Source organism: Panicum hallii, chromosome 8, assembly GCF_002211085.1.
Source record: "Panicum hallii strain FIL2 chromosome 8, PHallii_v3.1, whole genome shotgun sequence".
NCBI lineage: Eukaryota > Viridiplantae > Streptophyta > Magnoliopsida > Poales > Poaceae > Panicum > Panicum hallii.
In genome coordinates, this window is record NC_038049.1 from 38539480 (window position 1) to 38561682 (window position 22203).

The 22203-nt window shown below is 46.9% G+C and overlaps 4 protein-coding genes across 6 annotated transcripts; 2 read left to right on the forward strand and 2 right to left on the reverse strand.

Annotated features, from left to right (window-relative positions):
• Positions 1 to 2700: 2700 nt before the first annotated feature.
• LOC112903271 (UPF0481 protein At3g47200-like) lies at positions 2701 to 5991 on the forward strand. Its single transcript, XM_025972506.1, has 2 exons — positions 2701 to 3303; positions 4970 to 5991. Exons 1-2 carry the CDS (start codon positions 2701 to 2703, stop codon positions 5723 to 5725), a joined length of 1359 nt encoding a protein of 452 aa, XP_025828291.1. The 3' UTR covers positions 5726 to 5991.
• A 4174-nt stretch (positions 5992 to 10165) lies between these two features.
• On the reverse strand, positions 10166 to 10921 carry LOC112903779. Its single transcript, XM_025972986.1, has one exon. It carries the CDS (start codon positions 10919 to 10921, stop codon positions 10166 to 10168), a length of 756 nt encoding a protein of 251 aa, XP_025828771.1.
• Positions 10922 to 12673: 1752 nt separating this feature from the next.
• LOC112903780 (UPF0481 protein At3g47200-like) lies at positions 12674 to 14782 on the forward strand. Its single transcript, XM_025972987.1, has 2 exons — positions 12674 to 13276; positions 13776 to 14782. Exons 1-2 carry the CDS (start codon positions 12674 to 12676, stop codon positions 14532 to 14534), a joined length of 1362 nt encoding a protein of 453 aa, XP_025828772.1. The 3' UTR covers positions 14535 to 14782.
• Positions 14783 to 14818: 36 nt separating this feature from the next.
• Positions 14819 to 19849, reverse strand: LOC112903431 (heparan-alpha-glucosaminide N-acetyltransferase-like). 3 transcript variants are annotated; one of them, XM_025972700.1, is made up of 13 exons: positions 19550 to 19849; positions 17860 to 17997; positions 17658 to 17739; positions 17456 to 17532; positions 17186 to 17298; positions 16954 to 17065; positions 16720 to 16836; positions 16416 to 16504; positions 16270 to 16339; positions 16019 to 16097; positions 15663 to 15725; positions 15167 to 15310; positions 14819 to 15061 (listed from the first exon to the last, which is right to left on the reverse strand). In XM_025972700.1, the coding sequence occupies exons 1-13, from the start codon at positions 19754 to 19756 to the stop codon at positions 14835 to 14837; spliced, it is 1518 nt and encodes a 505-aa protein (XP_025828485.1). In that variant the 5' UTR covers positions 19757 to 19849; the 3' UTR covers positions 14819 to 14834. The 3 variants fall into 3 exon arrangements, with proteins under 3 accessions (XP_025828485.1, XP_025828484.1, XP_025828486.1); XM_025972699.1 differs by having other exon boundaries at positions 16270 to 16336; positions 16413 to 16504; XM_025972701.1 differs by having other exon boundaries at positions 15634 to 15725; positions 16270 to 16336; positions 16413 to 16504; positions 19550 to 19845.
• Positions 19850 to 22203: the final 2354 nt, after the last annotated feature.

Consider the following 22203-nt stretch of genomic DNA (forward strand, 5'->3'; position numbering starts at 1 on the left):
AAATATATCGCGAGATAATGCTATCTATAGAGTAAAAGTTGAATACACTATCTGCATTAGATCAACACCAAGTAGTTAAAGCTTGAATTGCTGCTTAGCCCAGTTTGCCAATTCAAACAAATCGAAGTAGGGAAAAGATCTCTAATACTCCATCCAGTGAAAAATGCAGGTCACTTCTGACTGCTTCCAATTATAGTTTGAATTGCTTTATCAGTATCGTTCATAATTTATATAAATTGGAACCTAGAAATATTATTTTGCACCTAGGGTGTAGCTATACTAAGCCAAATTGTGGAAACTAACCAAGATATGCTGAACAACTACTAAAATTGCGATCATTATTAAAGAGCATTACTAAACATTGTGTTCTGCCTTCAATAATTCCGGTTGGGTGTGAATGCTAGTATTCAACATCTTGGGTTCACGCAAGAACAAAGTACATGTATAATATGATTATTACATTGGATTAAAAAATATATTCTTTCTCTTGAAATTCAAGCTTAAATACCATAACTTTAACAGACTCACAAATATATCTCAGTAGAAAATAGCGATCTACATTTTTAATACCCTTTCAAATTGTCCAAAACATTTACTTGTAACAGATGGCAGTAATTTCTGGCCTTGTCACGTTCCATCCAGCCCACAAAGCCTAGTGATACGCAATTGTCCAAATACAGTGGTCGAAAAAGAACTAACACAACGAAATACGTTAGAGCCTGTCACATGTTCAGGTTGTATATCATCTTTTGCATGGTACTCCCCTCCAACAGCTATCACCTTCTAAAGATCTCTCAACAAAAAGAAGAAAATTTGGTCTTTTGGGGGATTTACCATAGGAGATTACAAATCTGGTACCAAATTGACCACAAATTCAAAAATTAACGGATTTTGCCCAAATTAATCTGAGAAGTTTGATCAAAATTATTTGAACAAACCCAATTTGAAAGGTTTGACATTTTTACTGTGACCAAGACGTGAACCGGGTTTAATTCATGGATGTTCATGTTTCAATGGATGACAGATCATGTAGGCTGTAGCACATGATACACGTGCAACCGGAGCTTCCTTTCTTGATTCCTCCCGCTCAATGCATGATGGAAAACAGTACAGAGCAATGATCGAGATACCTTCCCTGCCCTCTACTCTATCCCCTTAGCACCAAACTTTCTCCTACATGCTCACACCATTCTCAACAATGGCCAGCAGGCTGCAGGTACCTTTTACATATTCCTCGCTTCCTCAGCGTCCCGCCAGCGAAAACGAAACCCCAACCAGCAATGCGCCTCCATCCACCTTCTCGCGTAGCATATACCTTGCATCACGCTCACTATATCCGTACTAAGCATCAAGATCACTTTTCACAATTAAAGCCTGCAAATGTGGTAATATTATGCCTCTTCGGAATTCTCTGAGCATCTTCAGCTGTTCATTCACCCTTTAACTTGGTCTCTGCACTTTGCAGACGGTCAGAGTAGATTTACTCACACTGTTTGATAATGTCACAAAGTGAAGCATTTCAACTATTATTGTGCTGTGCCACGGCTATGATGTAATTTCAAATGAAGTATTAGAGCATCTCCAGCAATAGCTCCTACTTCAGTCTTTACTTTTTTAAGTAGATGCTTCTCCTACTTTCTAGAGCTGTAACTTTGATGCTCATCAACTCCAACAACAGCCTCTATATCTCAGCCCTTACTCTTTTATGACAATTGGGACCCACCTGTTAGGATCTTTTTTAATCTTTGTTTTCTCCCGAGCATCTTTCTTTTGCAAAAAAAAACTGCATCTCTCTGGTCTCTCTTCCTGACGCATCTCTCCCTCCCCGAGACATCTATGCCTCAGTGTTTCTCTCTCCCCCCAACGCATCTCTCCTCCTCTCTCTACCTCATGTCTCTCTCCGACCGGTGGCTCCATGTCTGCGAGGCTCCATGGTGGAGTTAGGGCGACGCTCGTGGGAGACCAGCGTCGCTCCATAGCTGAGCTCGAGCGACCTGCGGAGTTTGGGAAAAGAGAAACACATGGATCCAGGCAGCCGGGCCACTCAGTTGGTCGAGTAATCGAGTGAGCGGCGGCGGAATCCATCAGGGGCAGCGTGTAGCGTGGAGCACGAGCTCGGATGGATTCCATGCACGCGGGGTGAAAACGGCCACAACCGTCGAGTTGGGGCCTCCCTTCCCACCCGAGGAAATCTAAGGGCCTCCCTACTCTAGGGACCGAAGTAGGGATCCTGCTGAAGTTTATTCTTTTGATACGGGTCCCTACTTTTGGAGTAAGGGGCCTAAATAGAGACCCTGCTGAAGTTGCTCTTAGACAATTGGACCAAGTTTCTTCAGAGCCCCATGGAGTACTCATCCACAGACGCAGGTGGTAACGAATAATGGCTCTAATACTCTCTTCACATTCCAACCTGATCCTTTTATATTTCTAGCTAGAGTACGGTCCTTTTAGAGCCGGCACTTAAATTACATAGGCTAAAATTTAAAGTTCTTTGCTACCGCTACGCATATGACCATGGCCACTTTTCCTGGCACCTAGCACGCGCGCCGTGGCACGCAACGCAAGTAACCCATATGTCTATCTTTCACATACACATAGTAACATAGCTACATATATATATAACGAGGCTAGAGTTCTAGACTAGATTAATTGCTATCTTCCATTCGTGAAGCTTTATCTAGATCAGTAGCTATCGGGTCCATGGCGGCAGCCGGTGGCGGGAGCAGCAGAAGGGCGTGGGTGGTGGATGTGGAGAGGACGCTGGACGAGGCTGACGCGTCGGTGGAGGTGTCGCGGTGGCAGCGCCACTGCATCTACCGCGTGCCGGCGTGCATCAAGGACCTCAAACCCAAGGCGTACCGGCCGCAGGTGGTGTCGCTGGGCCCGTTCCACCACGGCGACCCCGAGCTGCTCCCCATGGAGGAGCACAAGCGCCGGGCGCTGCGGCACCTGCTGCGCCGGGCCAAGAAATCGCTGGAGGAGTTCGTGGCCGCCGCGGAGGAGGTCGCCGATCAGATGGAGAGCGCGTACATGGACCTGGGCGACCGGTGGCGCGGCGAGGAGGGGAGGGAGCGGTTCCTGGAGATGATGATCGTCGACGGGTGCTTCTTGCTCGAGGTGATGAGGGCCGCCGGCCTCGACGGGAAGAACACCGGCGACTACGCGCCCAACGACCCCATCTTCAGCCACCATGGTGTGCTCTACATGGTGCCCTACATCCGCCGCGACATGCTCATGCTCGAGAACCAGCTGCCGTTGCTCCTGCTGCAGAAGCTCGTCGCCGTAGAGACTGCCAAGCCTCCGGTAATTTATTGCTGCCATTTCTACTCGGCATTTTCTATGCCTGGTGAATGAGCACATAGAGTTATACTATTATACTCCTGTCCAAAGTTGGTTGTCATTTTAAGTTGCATTCATTCTTTTGTTGATTGTTGTGGTATCTTCACCAATATTTTTTTATAAAAAAATGGCATGTCTGTTTTTTCTTCGAAAATAGTCATGAAATCTTATAACTTTGCTATATTTCTCATAAGTTTTATGACGCTAAGTTGTGGTCAAGGTAATGTCTTGTTGACCACAACACCGTTTAAAAGGACACTCTTCTGTAACATGAAAAGGCGATAGTTTAAATTTACATTGTTATTAGCAGTGTTTAGTTTATGCTTCCCTTTATCCAGGCAAGCCAAAGCAAAAGCAAAGCTAGACAGATCTTTTCTTTACATCACATCACACCCTCTCGAGATAAACATTATTCTTTTGTTTAGATTTTAAACTCTCAAATAAATTTTGGACGTAATAGTTTCAGACAAAACAGTTACATTTTCTTCAGGAATGGGCAAAATTTTACGTGTTTGGAATATATAATGACCTTATAAAGGCACAGAGGCATGTCACCTTTGTGGACATATTATGGTTCAGCTATAAGTAAAAGTACGAATAAATGGACAAGTAAGCATAGCTCAGTTGGTTAAATTTCTCGTAGGATGATGAGACCTATCTAACTAGGTTCAAGTCCTAGCTAGAATTAGCTCGTGTGCTCGTTTTTTTCTAAATTTATTTTAGAATAAATGATAGTATTATTTTGATGGTAGACAACGTGCTTATGAACATCGAGATACATATAGTGTCATTATCAATATCAAAATTGCCAGTCCAGTCGCTTGAATAGTCGGAGCTGTCCCCAACCGTCTCTCCGGCCGGTTTTTTCTTATTTTCCTAGCCCATATAGTTTTTCTAGCCCAAGTGATGCATGTGGCCTCCTAAGCCACCTTGCTTCACCACCTCGAGTTTATATTTCTTTTAAACTGTATATCTGTTTTGGAATCTTTTTTCATTCTTAAGAATTAGCGTAACAAAATAAGAACTAATATGAATAGTTTCTATTTAAAAAATATCCAATATGTTTTTTATGAAGTGGGAATATTTTTTCTTGAAGCCTAGAATATTTTTTTCATGAAGTTAGAACATTTTTCAGAAACCTAGAATAGTTTATAAAATTTTTTAAGAAAATATCATCAAAATATACTAGAGTGCAGTCTTACATACGTTTAGAGTAAGAAATAAAAAAGTGCAGTTCTAATTTAATTTGGATGCTCAAATCAGAAAACCACTGTTTTTTATTCTAAAAGATCACATGGTTCAAAGAAACGTCAACTCCACATGTTCTTGCTTGGCGCCCTTAAAAATAGAATGGAAACCAGGGAAGCAGTGTGCTCTACGTTGGTGACATATCCCGTTGTAGTCGCACTTGTGATGAGTAGTGGCCCTATATTTATAGGAGTGAATTGAATCTGGATGCATGTATGTAAATGGGTGCGTCTACACTGGATTTTTGGGGAAGAAAATCAATTTGCGTTTGATTCAATTTTTAGTGTCAAAATTGTAACCAAATTCGTAGCATCTGAACTAAGTCTAACCCATCAAATACAATACTTCCATTCCATGTGCGTGGATGACGGGTGCCACGCAGAACGACGACGTGATCAACAGGATGGTGCTGAGGTTCATGTCCCCGATGTCGCGGCTGCCGCCGGCTGGCAGCAATCTTGGTCTCCACCCGCTGGACGTTCGCCGCCGGAGCATGCTCTACGGCCCCTACCAGGACTCGCCGCGGTCGCGGGACATCGTGCCGGAAACGGACATCATCCGGTCGGCGCTGGAGCTGTACGAGGCCGGGATCCGGTTCAGGAACAGCAAGACGGACAGCCTCCACAGCATCCGGTTCCGGCACGGCGTGCTCACCATGCCGGCGGTGTCGGTGGACGACTCCACGGAGTACATGTTCCTGAACATGATGGCGTTCGAGCGGCTGCACGTCGGCGCCGGCAATGACGTCACGGCGTACATCTTCTTCATGGACAACATCATCGACTCGGCCAAGGACGTGGCGCTGCTGAGCACCAGCGGCATCATCCAGAACGCCGTCGGCAGCGACAAGGCGGTGGCGCAGCTGTTCAACAGCATCTCCAAGGACGTCGTGCTCGAGCCGGACAGCGAGCTCGACGCCGTGCACCGGGAGGTGAACGCCTACTGCCGGAAGCCGTGGAACCTGTGGCGCGCCAACCTGATCCACACCTACTTCCGGAGCCCATGGGCGTTCATGTCCCTCGCCGCCGCCGTGTTCCTCCTCGTCATGACCGTCATGCAGACCGTCTACACCGTGCTGCCGTACTACCAGCAGGACCAAGCCAACAGCAGCTCTCCGGTGGCACCGGCTCCGATGTGATCTTGCAGCGCAGCTTCTGCGTTCAGCTACATATGCAAGCGTGCCGGCACCATGTACATCGGAGACCTATTTGGCATTGTTTTTCAGTTTTGCTTTGGTTTTTAAGCTGCTCTGCGTTGCCAAAAAGAATAATGTGTTGGATTTATTTGTTTCTTGGGGTTTTGTTTGAATTGGTCAACTGAATATTTCAAGTTTTGGAAAATGGTGTTGGTATTGTACATAACTGAACTTGTTTTTGATTCAACAAAAATATATACACTGCTACAGAGCACTCCTTTCTACCGGCTAATCACCATATTGAAAAAATTAGAAATTTCGAACAGAAGACATCACCATTGGATCATAACACGAACAGCGATAAGATCCTGAGTGTTTTATATATAAATGTTCATGACTATCTATGTCGATTGGTGATGTACACATGCAGGCATATATCTGTGCCAGGCTCGTAACGCAGACAGGGATACCTCCGCGACTATTCCTTCTGGCTTGTATGATTTAAACCTGCAAAAATTCTTAGTATGCCTACCGGTTCGTCAAAACTTTCATTCAACTGTATCCCTGCCTAACTGTTCCACATTGTAATTTTAAATACAGATTGTTTAGAAACTTCATTACTCTATATGGATTTTGGTGCTGCAAACTTTATACAAACAAATCATATTTTGACTATATCTACAACTTCCTGGTTGAATTTCTTCATTTGAAGTTGTTGAGACCCAAGTAGTCAGTAGAGCACTACCATGGACGCCCTTGCAAATCCAATGTTGCTTCCATGGAGAGGAGCTCACGGATCCACCTGCCGTGCTTCCTAGATAAGAGGTCACAGGTATAGCCACTATAGAAGAGGAAGAATGACCACACACTCTATTGATGAGTTTGATGTACATATATAACCGGTACAAGGGCTGCAAGCCTAGGCTCTCAGCCCACGATCTAACTGACTAATACATGCACATGCTAAGCTAAATACAAGGAGAACAGGTCAATTCAGATACTAACACCCCCCTTAGTTTGTACGTCATGCCTTGGATGAACACACAAACTAGACCGGAAAGAATTGAACACTTGTGTAGACAAACCTTTTGTCATGATATCGGCAAACTGCTGATCCGTGGGAACGTGAAGTATCCGGAGCTGACCAAGAGTAACCTTTTCACGAACAAAATGTATATCTAACTCAATGTGCTTGGTTCTTTTGTGATGAACTGGATTGCTTGCCATGTAAACTGCTGAAACATTATCGCAATATACTATAGTAGCTTTGTCGTTGTGAATGCCGAGCTCAAAAGCAGCTGTTGTAACCAGACACACTTTGCAACTGCATTTGCCACACCACGATATTCTGCTTCTGCACTTGATCTTGAGATTGTAGGTTGCTGTTTTGATTACTAGGAGACAGGTGAATCACCAAGATAAACACAAAACCCTAAAGTTGATCGTCTTGTGTCAGGGCAACCGACCCAATCAGCGTAAGAGTATGCTTGGATGTCAAGTGTTGCTGAATGATGCAGGTGAAGACCGAAGTGGGTAGTGCCACGAACATACCGTAATGTGCGCTTCAGAAGTAGCAGATGGGAGGTTCTCGGATCATGCATATGCAAGCATATCTGCTGGACGGAGTGAGCAAGGTCTGGCCATGTCATAGTCAGGTACTGAAGTCCACCTGCTAAGCTTATGTACTCCCCGGGATCAGGAACTGGTGCAGTATCATTTGAAGCAAGCTTTGCAGTGGCGTCGATCGGTGTAGAGGCTGGTTTGCATTGTGACATGTTGGCACGTTCCAGGAGCTCTTCTGCATATTTTTTTGGGAAAGGAAGAAGCCAGCCATCGTGTTACCTGGATGCCAAGGAAATAGTGAACTGGTCCTAGATCCTTGATGGCAAGCGAGGCACCAAGACAAGCAACAATGCCGTGCAGGAGGGCATCAGATGAGGCCGTCAAGATGATATCGTCGACGTAGAGCAGAAGAAAGGCCATCTCGGTGCTGTGGTGCAGAGTGAAGAGCGAAACATCAGAGCGTGTTGGCTGAAATCCAAGAGAGCGAGCAACCTTGGTGAACAGGTGAAACGATGCCCGAGGCGCTTGTTTGAGGCCATACAACAACTTCGATAGCTTGTAGACGTAGTCAGGGTGGATAGAGTCGACAAAACCAGCAGGTTGCAGCGAGAACACCTGTTCATCAAGGATGCCGTGCAAGAACGCGTTCTTGACATCAAGTTGGTGAACCGGCCACGAGCGCAAGGCGGCGACGGTGAGGACGGTGCGGATGGATGCAGGTTTGACGACCGGGCTAAATGTCTCAGTGAAGTCGATGCCCGGTCGTTGGGTGAAGCCGCGAACCACCCATCTTGCCTTGTACCGCTCCAAGGTGCCATCAGCGCATGTCTTGTGCCGGAACACCCATTTGCCGGTGATGATGTTACGTTTCGGCGGTCGAGGAACGAGCTCCCATGTGCGATTGGCCATCAGGGAGTCAATCTCCTCCTGCATGGCCGCCTTCCAGTTTGGATCTCGAAGGGCTGCGTGCACGGAGGAGGGGATCGGGGAGACACTGGTGCTGGTGGTGACATTGGCGTAGCGTGGGTTCGGTCGAAACACGCCAGCGTAGGAACGAGTCACCAACCGATGCGTTGGTGCGGTGGCAGATGTCGGCGCAAGTGTCGGAGTCATAGCAGATGGCACTGGTGCTGCTGGTAGGGGACTCGGCGCAGATTGTTGCGGAGGACTCGGTGGAGTTTGTTGAGGAGGCACGGGAGGTGCTGGTGAACCGGGCACGTCGAGGTGCGTGGCGACGGGTGGCACACCAGGTTGTTGTTCCTGCACAAAAGGGAACTCGTTTGGAAGACGACATATCTAGAGGTGATGACACGGCGAGATGATAGGTCGTAGCATCGGTTTCCTTTGTGATCAGGAGGATAACCAAGGAAGACACATCGTGTGGAACGTGGAGCAAGCTTGTGAGGGGCTGTAGCTGTCATGTTTGGATAGCAGAGGCATCCAAAAACGCAGAGATGAGTGTACTCCGGAGGGACACCGTAGAGAGATTGAAAGGGGGAGATGAGAGAAGTAGTTTTGCAAGGGCGGCGATTGAGAAGATACGCAGCCGTGGCAAGTGCTTCAGCCCAGAACCTGTATGGCATGGAAGCCTGAAGAAGCAATGTGTGCGTGCAATCGTTTAGCGTTGACAGGATCCATTCAGCCTTTCCATTCTATTGCAATGTATAGGGGCAAGAAAGTCTGAAAAGAATCCCGTGAGCAGAAAAAAAAGATTGCAGCGCATGATTGTCAAATTCTCGCCCGTTGTCAGATTGAAAACAGTGCATGGGGTGGCTGAACTGGTTATGGATATAAGCACAAAAGGATGTGATGATAGGAGCAACCTTTGATTTCTAGCGCAGTGGATAAACCCAGACAAAGTGAGTATAATCATCAAGTATAGCTAAATAAAATTGGAAGCCAGAAACACCGGGAACGGGAGAGGTCCATACATCACAATGTAGCAGCTGAAAAGGAGCACTGGTGACTGTATTTGATAAACTGAAAGGCAGCCGAGTGTGTTTGCCCAAGCGACAAGCATTACAGGGATTCGAACTATCTTTATTACAAGTGAAATCAAACAAAGAAAGAACTTGAGACAAAGCTTTAGTTCCTGGATGGCCTAAACGCTGATGCCAGCGTGAGGCAGTGGTACGGTGGCGAGTAAGGTGCGAGCAGCTGAGGCAGTGAGAGGGTAGAGATCCCCATCACTGTTACATCGGAGAATCTCCACCTTGGTGTGCAGATCCTTAATGGAGAAGCCGCGAGGATCAAATTCCACAGAAACAAGATTATCACGGGTTAGTTGGCGAACGGATAAAAGATTTTCAACAAGTTTCGGTGCAACCAGTATATTATGGAGATGTAAAGGACGAGATGAAGTAGCAATGGTTGAAGAGCCGGTGCAAGAAACGGGAATAGAAGATCTGTTGCCAACTAGAATGCGTGAGGAGGAAGTGGAAGGGGAGAGAGATGTTAGATTACCGTGGTTGGACATATGCGTCGATGCACCCGTGTACATCAGCCAGTTGGGTGCGTTAGGAGATCCCTGCAACGACATGTTGTTGAGGGGCTGACCAAAGCCGCTTGATCCCAGAAGGGAGCCTGCGGCTGTGGCATTGCAGAGGGAGTGTCGTAGTAGGCCTGAGCAGATGGAACGCCGGGATAAGGGCCGAGCATGCCGGTGCCAGGCGGCGGCTGTGGAGTGTGTTGCGCCACGGGCCAGGCCTGGAACATGCCAGCCGATGGGTTTGCCGATGGCGCCTGGAACGGGAGCTGCTGCGGAGGGCCGCTCTAGCGAGGACCGGTGGACGGAGAGCCGCCACCCTTCTTCTTAAACTTTGGCTTCTTGCCTGATCCGCCAGTAGATGATGGAGGGGTGGATGGGCTGCCCGAGGTCACCTACGTGGTGAGGCTAAGAGGGGCCGACGGCGCGACGTCGGGCGTCGAACCACCAGCGGCCTGCTGGCTGGCGAAGGAGGCGGCAGCTTGGGCCATCTTGGCAGCATTGTCAAGACGATGTTCCTCAAGAAGAAGATGGGATCGAACCTTGAGGAACGAAGGCAGCTTGTTGACGGTGAGGCCGGGGATGACATGTTGCAGGCGAGGGTTTAGGCCGCGCAGAAGAGTGATGACGAGATCCGGATCAGAAACTGGCGACTCGAGATCATGTAGTTGATCGGCGAGCAGCTTCACTTTGGTGCAGTAGGCCATCACGGGCAGGTCGCCTTGGTAGATGTTCCTGAACTCGGCGCCAAGGTACACGGAACGCATGACCTTGTTGTCGCGGAAGAGGCCGCGGATGGAACGCCACAGGGAGTAGGCCATGTCCATCACGGTTTGGACGGTGCGAAGCAGATCGGTGGTGCAGTAGAGCCAAGAAATGATGGAGTAGTCGTTCCGCACCCAATCAGATGTGCCTTGGACGTTGGTGGAGTTGATGTGGTCGAGGAGGCCAAACTTGGCGAAGACGGCGAGGAAGCAGAGGCGCCACTGACCGTAGTTGCCAGCGTCGAACTCAAGAACCATGGGAACATGGGTCTTGATGTTGATCACCTGAATTTGAGATGCAGGAGCCGGAATGGTGATGAGTGGAGGGATGTCATGCTCAGGAGAGGCCGGAGGAGAAGCCAATTTAGAGGAAGAAGAAGAGCTCATGGTGATCGAGTGGAGAGGCAGCGGAAGAAACGGATCGCGAGCTACACTGATACCATATAGAAGAGGAAGAATGACCACACACTCTATTGATGAGTTTGATGTACATATATAACCGGTACAAGAGCTGCAAGCCCGGGCTCTCAACCCACAATCTAAATACATGCACATGCTAAGCTAAATACAAGGAGAACAGGTCAATTCAGTTACTAACAGCCACGACGATGGACGAGCCCATGGATCTGTTTTGCCGTGACTCATGGATCCACTCGCCACCCACCTACAAGTTCATGGAAGGAGGATCCATAACTCTAGATGACAACGCTTTTGTGGATGAAGGATAATAAATAGATCAAAAATAGTATTTCAAAGCTACTTGTTATAACAAATCTAATGGTATATATCGCTATTATATGCTACCAATTTATATTGTTCGGTATATGTTAGTTGTCATAAATGATGGGAATCTAGATAAACTAAAATTATATGTCATGTACCTCCAATCATAGGGAGCTGGTATGATGCAACATGAACCAATTTGGATTTGCTTCACTGCAAAAGCAATATAGTGTGAATTGAAACCTTCCTGAAAACACAAAATTTGTGACTCTCGGAAATTTTGACCAAAACTTCTGAACTTTGCCCAAAAAGGCAGATCAGATCCTGCTTGACCCGTTTGAGTTTCCTACGGGGACCAACAACCAGGTTTTGCTTCGGAACTTTTTTCTGTGGACAGCAGACCATGTCTCACGTGATTTACTTGCAACTGGAGCTTCCTTTCTTGATTCCTCCCTCTCGTGCATGATGGAAAACTATAGAGAGCAAATGAGCAAGATACCTCCCCTGGCCTGTAGTCTATCCGATCCCCTTACCACCAAACTTTCTCCTACGTGCATGCACCACTGCCAATGCAACAACAGCCAGCAGGGAAGCCTTTTACATATTCCTCGCTTCCTCGGTGTTGTTCCAGCCAGCTAACCACTCAGATTACACATTACATTACGTCACAGTGGCATCTTGATTATTCTTGATCTCTTAACTACGTAAAACATATACCTAAACTGTGGTAATGTAATATGCCTCTTTGATCATCTCTCAGCTGTAAAAGCATGCTGTGCTTTTAGCGGTAGTCGACGTTCCCGTCGACAGTGAGACGCCTGTGGTGACTTCATCAATCTCGAGGATGTGCCGGCTCAGTCTTCAAAGATGCTCATAGGATTAGAGTTTGCGTACGTGTGCTCATAGGGATGAGCGTGCGTGCGTTGTGACTATCTAAATTGTACCGTGGAATCTAAAAAAAAATGCTGCTCGCAGTGACCATGCATGATAGCTCCCTGAAAATGACCATATTCTTCACCCTTTTACTAGATCATTGCATATATGTATTTACTTATTAGGCTCTGTTTAACATAGATCGCTTTACATTGCAAATTAAAAAATCTCGGTTAACCCAGACACCAGAATTCCATAAGGAGCCTTAGATTAAGTTTAGAGCTCAGTGAGTAGCCATGGATTCACATGACAGGCCTCTTTATCGTGCACATAGCACGCAAGCGGTGGCATGCAACGCAAGCTATGCCTATGTGGCTGTTTGCAACGCCGGTATCTTGGACACATGCATCGCTATATAAATTTAGAGGGTTCTAGTCTAGATTAGTGTCTAACCTCCCTTCATAAAAGTCTAGATGAGTAGCAAAATCTCTAGCTATAGCAGCCGAATCCCAAGTTAACATAGGCAGATTCCTTGCCGGATCCATGGCTGCGGCCGGCGACGGCAGGAGGGTATGGGTGGTGGACGTGGAGAGGAAGCTCGGCGAGGCCGACGCGTCGGTGGAGGTGTCGCGGTGGCAGCGCCACTGCATCTACCGCGTGCCGGCGTGCATCAAGGACCTCAAGCCCAAGGCGTACCGGCCGCAGGTGGTGTCGCTGGGGCCCTTCCACCACGGCGACCCCGAGCTGCTCCCCATGGAGGAGCACAAGCGCCGGGCGCTGCGGCACCTGCTGCGGCGGGCCAAGAAGCCGCTGGAGGAGTTCGTGGCCGCCGTCGAGGAGGTCGCCGAGCAGCTGGCGAGCGCGTACCTGGACCTCGGCGCCGAGTGGCGCGACGGCGATGGGAGGGAGCGGTTCCTGGAGATGATGATCGTGGACGGGTGCTTCCTGCTGGAGGTGATGAGGGCCACCAACCTCGACGGGATCGGGAAGAACACCGGGGACTACGCGCCCAACGACCCCATCTTCAGCCACCATGGCGTCCTCTACATGGTGCCCTACATCCGCCGCGACATGCTCATGCTCGAGAACCAGCTGCCGCTGCTACTGCTCGAGAGGCTCGTCGCCGTCGAGACGGCCAAGCCTCCGGTAAATTACTGCGTTCTCTGATAAAAAATTTTCTACACCGAATGGTAAAGCATGGAGTCATCATGCAGTCGGAAGACACAAAAAATATTATTTTTTGAGCAGTGTTGTCTTTATGCTTCGCTTTATCAATGCATCGAAGCCAAATAAAGCAAAAGCGAAGCTAGATGTAGCACCTTCGATCTTGACTTCTCTTCTTTTCACATGGTATCACATTTGCTTTGAAGGAGATCACTTCGTTCTTTTCTGAACCGTAGAAATATTCTATGAACCTTACAACAGTTTCACACAGAACAGTTCAATTTCTTCTGGGATTGGGAAAAATTCACATGTTTCAGTCTTTCAGAAGAGTAACTTATTGAGGCACTTCTGCAATATTGGTTCTTTTTGCTGCCGGTGGTTCAGCTTCTTCACGTGAAAAAGTTTTCAAGTGCTGCTTTATGGTCGCTCAGTTACAACTGAACTGGAACTAACCATAGAACCCTTTTGCATGTGTGCGAAGAATGGAGACGCCATCAACAGGATGGTGCTGAGGTTCCTGTCCCTGTCCTCGCCTCGGCTGCCGCCGTCCGGTGGCAGCCTGGGTCTCCACGCGCTCGACGTGCACCGCCGGAACATGCTCTACGGCCACTACCAGGCGCCCCACTGGACTTCGCGCGACGTGCCGGAGGCGGACATCATCCGGTCGGCGGTGGAGCTGTACGAGGCCGGGATCCGGTTCAAGAAGAGCCACTCGGAGAGCCTCCACGACATCCGCTTCCGGCACGGCGTGCTGAGCATGCCGGCGGTGACCGTGGACGACTCCACCGAGTACATGTTCCTGAACATGATGGCGTTCGAGCGGCTGCACGTCGGCGCCGGCAACGACGTCACGGCCTACGTCTTCTTCATGGACAACATCATCGACTCCGCCAAGGACGTGGCGCTGCTGAGCTCCAGGGGAATCATCCAGAACGCAGTCGGCAGCGACAAGGCGGTAGCGAAGCTGTTCAACAGCATCTCCAAGGACGTGGTGCTCGAGCCGGACAGCAAGCTCGACGCCGTGCACCGGGAGGTGAACGCCTACTGCCGGAAGCCGTGGAACATGTGGCGCGCCAACCTCATCCACACCTACTTCCGGAGCCCCTGGGCGTTCCTCTCCCTCGCCGCCGCCATCTTCCTCCTCGTCATGACCATCATGCAGACCGTCTACACCGTGCTGCAATTCTACCATCCGAACAATGGCAGTGACGGCTCGTCGGCGGCGCCTGCTCCGATGTGAACATTGCCATGCTGCTTTTGCATTCATCTGCTTGTTTGCATGCTGGCACCATGTACATTGATAATCTGTTTGGGTTTGGTTTTGCTTTGATTTTCTTGAGGTATATGGTGCGTTGATTGTTGCGGATTTTATTTCTTGAGTTTTTTTTGGGTCTTTTTGTGTGCCCTGTGTTGTTGTTTGAATGAAGGATTGGGATATCGGATATTGGAAATAATATTTTGGAGAAAGCAGACCCTCAAATCTAGTAGGATAAATGAAATATGAAAAGAATAAAGCAACTAATATAGTGAACATGATTGACTATTTCATATTGCCAATTGACATTTCATGTGTATGAGCCCATTCTAGTCTTAGCATGGGGCCCTCAAATCTTAGACATCTCCTGCTACAGGCGTGTTGCAGCATGTGGGTAGCACTGACTGTTCCCAAAACTGGTGATGTATGCTCTGTAATTGTTATCCCAAAATCATAAACGTCAACAACAAGAAGGAATGCGGTCGTCAGCCTCCTATTCCGATAAATTTCAACTGTTCAAACCAAATAGCACCAATATTTAATAAGTTAAAACATTAGTACTTCATGATTTGGAATATGGTAGGAAGAAACAAACAGGACATGGCCATATGTCTTACAAGGTTGTTTTGTGGCTCCCTCCAATAGAAGCCGTGTAACAGGATTGGGGCGATGTTGCATGCCACTAGAACAAAAATCATGAGGGCTTGCTTTCCCACCCACTCCATAGGGAAAAGCGGCTTCTTGTAACCATAAACATCCACCTGAAAATACATATGATGTCGATGGCATCACGAATCCATGTAGCACACACTTTCATCATAACTTGCACGAACTAAAGATTTTTTTTCGATTATGTTAATGGAACAGGGACAATCTATTTGAAAACCTTTGGGTTCGTCTCGTACATACACGAACGCAAGGGGGGAAATAGTATTTTGAAAAGTTGTTGATATACTTGGTCTTCATGCTAGTTTGGTTTAATTATTTGCTAACATTTGCTGGCATTCAGGTATCTATCACAATACTTCATCAAATGGATGGCAGAGCTCATGTGCTTCTTTACTAAAAGGAAAATTTCACCAACCAGCAAATAGATTCCTGCGAAGAAGAGACCTGCGGTGCCCGTGGTGACGCAGGTGTAGCTCAGACTATACAACGACTTGTTCAAGCGCAGGCCTGCATTTTAATGCAAATGTAGTTGATAGTCATACTACAAAATTAATAAAAGTGTTATTATTCTACACCTAGGACATAATAAGTACACCACATTGAAATACTGAACGAAATTTTGGTGAGCGTTCTGTAGTGAAATTATTCAGGTTCAGCGGTTTAATTTTCCAAACCTTTTCAGTAGTACAAGTTAGGTGTAGAATATTATTGTTGTACCCCTAGGGTGTAGATGGCACTAACATACAGCACAATTGTTATTATCACAACAAAATGTTTAGTTAACATATCAATTCATTTACCAAACAAGTCAAGCGAGAAGCCAAGAATCAGCAAGCTTAGAGATGGAATCGAACACCGCACTATTCTCTCGCCATGCTCCTGTAGTAACAAAATTTTGGGAGGAAATCAAGAACTGAAAGATTAGTTACATATGCACAACACTGACAACAGAATTACATACTTATCAACGAATAGCACAAACTCCAAACGAAAGAACAAAAGATGTTGATAAATCAACTCAAGAAAAAAAATGTAGCCACTGGATTGGTACCTTGAAGTGCACAATGATATGCCCAATTTGGAGGCCAATCAAGCAGGTCACAATTGCCATCAGGGAACTACACATCATAAAGACATATAGATTAGAACTAAAGCAAGTCATTAGAAATTAAGCTAGTGTAAGCCACTGATTACTTGAGGAGGCCTTCAGGATCAAAGGGAGCTTCACACCATGTGGGAGCGTTTGACGGAAGCGGGCCATTTCGCGGGGAGTTGATGCTGCATTGCTATAGTTACGCCCAAAAAAAATAGACACATAAGAATGTTAGTTCATCAATAGTAGCCGTAATATCCTTCAAGTATAACTAACGCGCTAATATTTGAATGTGTACGTAGTTTAGAAATGTCAGGTTGAAATTGCAGGATCTAAGCTATGTACTCAAATATGCATAAAAGTCATCTTCTAGGCCGCATTTCATCAACTGCATTTTTTTTTGCATACCGCTGTCTTGAGGTAAACGGGGCGTGTATAGAGATGTTGGATTCCAAGCACATGACGGTCAATCATGCCCACGGCATTGCAGCCTGGTCCTGTATCACCCCTGACTCCACATTTCACCTGGATGCAGCAAAACCTCACAAAAAGATTAAGTAACAACATCCTGGAACAAACACATAATTTCCATAAATAAAAGGACGCAAAACATATTTTTTTTCATTTTTATTAATTTATTACCATAAAGTGGTTCAAAGTGGTGTCTTGAGATGTGACCTCATATTCCCAGTCCGGCACATACATGCCATACAAAAGCGCCGTGTAGGTGACCGTGAGAAACAAACCCACAAACCTGTGCAAAATAAGGAAAAGAATACACGGTGACGCAATGCAAAAATAGTGACTACATTATCTAACCGACTAACTGCTACTTTACTATTTGAATTGTCTGTCAAAGTTGTAGCATGCTTACAGCTGATGACGATATCTTTTGATCAACGTAAAGCCACCGGCTCCGATGTCACTTGCACCACCTCGTGGCCATATTTCACAAAGTGCCACCGTTAAGTACGCTATTGCAATTCTCTACAGCAAGTGGACAACTTTAATCAGCAGACTCGGACGTTTGCTGGATGCAGCTTTCCTTCATAATATGACCATTTCGAAAATAAAAAAGATTGCATGCAATGCCGATTTCGTAGAATAGTGTGGATAGGAAATAGACAGAGCTGTGTGGTGATACCTGAAGTACACCCATGAACCGTATCTTGCGAATATCAACTCCATAAGTAAGATCGTGGATGCTGTGAAAGAAGCCACCTTTCAAGAGAAAACATCGAGTCATTGTTACTTTCAGTGTTTTCGCTGCAGTGAAGATCTACATATTGAGCATCATCCGTATTAATAATCTAAGTATGGGATACCAGCAACCACCAGTATCATACCTTGCAATACTAGGCCTAGAAGGAAGAGCTTTGAAGCCCGGATCACAGCCTTCTTGGTTGCCAGCGCTCTGTCTGGCACTCTCTGCAAAAATTGATTTGGCTATATCTTTTATAATCTTTTCAACATACTAGAAAAAAAAATACAAACTCTTTGTTGACTGTTAAGTACTATAATGTTTGCATTGGATTTTTTTTGAACTACCTTGTATGCAAAGGCCAAGGAGACTCCAACGATGAAGAGGAAGAAGGGGAATACAAAATCTGCAAGCGTCACGCCGTCCCACGGTGAGTGGCTGATGGCAGGGACAAGGCCACCAACATCGTCCACGACGATCATAAGCTGTCATTTTTGCATGGTAACCATATATTAAGCGAGTTTTATTCAGCAATGAAATATATAATACATATTAAGGTTCAAAGAATAAATATCTGAATCTTCTATCTACTAGGAAAACATTTAATTTGAAATACCAAATATTGCAACACTCATATAAAGATAAACTAATTCCTACATAATTCCCATACTCTCAATCACTCATGGTGTTTGCACATGGTCTATCCTCCGGAGGCCTATCTCCCAGGTTTTGGTTGCAGCGGCATCTCAGTGCTTGACACAAGTGGTCAAGGAGTTTTCTACCAGGGCATATGAGTGGCGGTCTAATCTTAGTCTTTGGATTGATAGTTATTACTGTGCCTGTTCTTTTTCTTTATTATGCATGTAAGGTTGTGTACCACCCAGACAGAGGCTGGGAGGATTTCAAGTTCTATTGTATCTTGATGTAACGTTCTTGAAATTAATAAAAAAATCCCTTTTTAGAAAAAACATAATTCTTACAATATGCTATAATAATAAGTACATGCGGAGGAAGAAAACCCTTTCATCATATATACCAAATATGTCTAATGCTTTAGAATTCGGTAATTTTGAAAGAACTGCGTGAAAAATCAAATTCATTATTCGAATCATTTGTTCAGGTACTGCTTGAAAGAAAGATGACCTTGATTGGAAATAACTAAATTCCATATAAGTTAAAATCCCCCTCAATCCCTCGCAATTCCCATGGAGAGGGGATTACGGAACGAGACAAAATGAAATTTTCTGATTACTCCAGGTCAGTGGTCAAGGAACACCAGCTACAGCTTCTGAGGCATGCATACTCAGTCCATCTTGTTCTTTTGTTTACGTGTGTGGATGTCTTAGCTTCTCTTTCCGTAAAGGATGAAAGGATCCTTGTGTCACATCACGCGTTGCTGATCAGTCAACACGGATGCTACTACTTGGTTCACTCACGACAGGATGGAGCAGTGGCATGAGGTCGTGAGGAGTCGCCCAACGCAACAAAAGACCAAAAAAACACCGGACGACGACACGCTGCCATTTATTTCGTGCACACATTGACGACAACGACAAGGCCCAAAAAGACACAAGTCACTCTTTTTTTTTCTCGCATAAACGACACAACTTACTCACCAGTCACCCTCTCTGTTTCTAGCTATATATTTCTTGTGTGTGTGATGGAGAAGCCGCGGCACCCGGCGGTCACCCACCACGGCAGGTTCCTTATCGGTAGCGGCTTCTCTCTCGGCACTACCGGCCGGCAGGCCGCCGCGCAAGCATATTCCTCTCTCGGATAGTCTCCTCGACCCGCCAACACCCATCCATCCATGGCGATCGACTAGCTAGTAGTAGCTACTGGTAGCCCAGTGTTCATGTGGGCACCCGCGTCATCATTATCCATGGAGCGAGAGACAGAGACCTCTTTGCTTCAGCTCGCGCAGGTGCTTAACCATCCATGGCGGCCATCAAAGGACACACACATGCGCGTTCTCGCATTTCTATATGGACGAGTAGCGAGGAACGTAGCTAGAGGGGAGGCTAAGCTCTTACTGACCACGACGGTGATGCCCCTGAAGATGTCGAGCGAGGCGAGACGTTGTCCCCTCGGCCTCGACGTCGTCGAGAGGGCCGGAGCCGGAGCCGGAACGCTGGCCCAGCCGCCAGCCTCGATGTCGCGGTGGCCCTCGCCGCCCTCATTTGCTCCCGAAGCCGAGCGGCCGTCGGCGCCAGCGGGGAAGTCGACGCTCTTCGCCGGTGCCATGGACGCCTGATCTAGCGCCGTACGTCGATTGCGGCTGCAGGTTCCCGTGGCGAGCAGGTACTCAACCCTGTGGCCTGTGCCGCGTATTTATACGGTGCCGGCCGGTAGTGGCACGGCCCTGGCGGCTCACCTGCAGCCTGCAGGGAAACGGAGCGCGGCTTTGCTGTCGCCGTCGACGAATCCGTCACGCGCACGGTCATCACTACCAGCTGATCCGATCCGTCGAGTTCTGGCCGTTCCACATTGAGCAAGGGCAGCTGAGTCGACCGACCCTGGTGTGGGTCACACTTGCTAAATCTGGTGAAGGATTTATAAATGGCTTTGCAAGTGCGGCACTATTATTGTAGCACACGCCAAAAAAAAAAGCAGAAATTTACACTACAATTATAATGCCTCACTTCACCTAGAAGCATATAATAAATCAATGCAAGAACAGAGCACTGTAAAACATATGTGAAGTAGCTAGAGTCCATCTCAAATATAAGAAAAACACAGAAAACACAATTAGACAACTCAAATTTGGATCGCAGGAAAAATAACTAAATGTTTATGGATCCATAATACTTAGTTTGTCTATGAAGGTTCATGGACAATGGTATGGTTAAGGATGTTGTCGTGTTGGACCGAAATAGCTGTCAAAAGGCACCGAAAACATTAAAACTCATAAGTCATAACTCCAATGGCCCAAAACTTAATATTCCACAATCAGTCATGTTTCTTCAAGCTCCTCTTATTGCATTAAAAGATTTTCGGCACCCATAGCAATGCACGGACAAAATCCTAGTTAAAAAAAGTTTAAACAGTCTGTTGAGACAAAAATTTTGTTATGGATAGTAAAATGGACTTTTGTATTAATTGTACACACCTACATTTTTAGACACCTCTCACCCATTCCAACGAAGCATGCTCCGTCCTTGCTACAGCATGCTACGTGTGGTAGTAACCCAAAATCTAGCTTAAAGATGTTGAAAAGGCACCACTACCACAGAAAAAGTTTTTAGGGGCGGATAAAACAGCATTTGTAGAGGCGGGTGCGGTACCCGCCCCTATTTCTCACAGCTAAAAATAGCTATTTATAGGGACGAGTATCTTACCCGCACCTGAAAACCGATTTCTAAGGGCGGGTCATACCCTAACCCGCCCCTAGAAATGGTGTTTCCAGGGGCAGGTTAGGACATTATCCGCCCTTGTAAATTGATTTCCAGGGCGGGTTAGGGCATGACCCGCCCCTGGAAATCGGTTTCCCGCCTAAAATTTCACTTATTTGAATTTAAATTTTCCAAATTTGTTTCCTGCTACCTTTTAAAATTTTGTTTCCCACCAATTTTGATCTATCAAGTAAGTGTGCAATCGAATATCATAGTGATCGACATGAAATGTGTTTCATGAATATAAATAATTGCGTTGGGCGCGCTTGGCGTTCTTCAACCGCCGGATCCTTCGGTGCTCCTCATTCTTGTCCTGGGGGGCGTCTGCCATGGGCTCGTTGGCAGATACGTCCATGAGTTGTTCGTCATCATACTCGGGACCCAGCTCGTCATCATCCGCGTTGCGAAGCGAGGCCATGTAGATTTGACGATTCGGCGAGTTGTTAGCCATATGGCTGTACTCAAGTAGCTCTGTGCTACTGTCTCCCTCTTCCGCGATGGGAGAGACAGGCTTGCCCTCCTGGAAGGGCAGTTCCTGCGTGAAGGCCACAAGGCAGGAATCATAGTCGAGTAGTTCGGAGGGCTCTAAGCCCTTCCAATACGCGAAACGGCCTTGCTGCATAGATGTTATGGTTAAACCCAGATAGTTTCCCAAAAATGATTCTGGGTAGCCATCGGGTTGCGAGTGGTTTTCAAGAGCGAGGCCCCCCGACGGGCAGTGGCTCCCTCATCTCAGAGTCCTCCTTGGCTCTGGCTTGAAGGTGTAGTACTAAATGACGAGTACTCTTCGTTGGAGTCCAAGTAGTTGTCGAAAACGGGGCCCCACGGCAAGTGGTGGCTCCCACGTTCTTGAGCTTGAGCAGCAGATCTAAGTCCTTCTCAGTCGGAGAGGGACTTAGATTATGTGGTCCCCTCAGATCGGTTTGAGTCCGATCCGACTAGTTCTGGTGCATCACGAGTGGAAGTCACATCAAAAATGGACATCTTTTTTATCTACAGGACCAGATTGGGGTGTAGCAACTCGTCGAGGTTGTTGATGAACTCATCGAGCTCGCTGCTTCGAGTTGATGTGGAGGCCTCAGGCTTCTTGGAGTCGACTAGGTGGCTGTTGAAGCCACCCAAGCCGTTGGTGATGCAGATCCAGGATTCCAAGATGAAAGTTGTGCTCTTGTCGAGCACGGCGCTGGTGAAGTTGAAGGACGCTATCGAATTCTCCGATGGATGCTCGATGAACACCCCCACCTAGCGTGCCAGCTGTTGGTGTTTTATCGCCACGCCCACCGAGGATATCCCCGAGGT

Coding starts and splice junctions, on each gene's coding strand:
- LOC112903779 (XM_025972986.1), bottom strand. CDS start 10,921: ATGAGCTCTTCTTCTTCCTCTAAATTGGCTTCTCCTCCGGCCTCTCCT.
- LOC112903780 (XM_025972987.1), top strand. CDS start 12,674: ATGGCTGCGGCCGGCGACGGCAGGAGGGTATGGGTGGTGGACGTGGAG. Junction 13,277..13,775: donor TCGAGACGGCCAAGCCTCCG/GTAAATTACTGC, acceptor ATGTGTGCGAAG/AATGGAGACGCCATCAACAG.
- LOC112903431 (XM_025972700.1), bottom strand. CDS start 19,756: ATGGCACCGGCGAAGAGCGTCGACTTCCCCGCTGGCGCCGACGGCCGC. Junction 17,533..17,657: donor TCTAGGCCTAGTATTGCAAG/GTATGATACTGG, acceptor TTCTCTTGAAAG/GTGGCTTCTTTCACAGCATC. Junction 17,299..17,455: donor GGTTCATGGGTGTACTTCAG/GTATCACCACAC, acceptor CACTTGCTGTAG/AGAATTGCAATAGCGTACTT.
- LOC112903271 (XM_025972506.1), top strand. CDS start 2,701: ATGGCGGCAGCCGGTGGCGGGAGCAGCAGAAGGGCGTGGGTGGTGGAT. Junction 3,304..4,969: donor TAGAGACTGCCAAGCCTCCG/GTAATTTATTGC, acceptor GGTGCCACGCAG/AACGACGACGTGATCAACAG.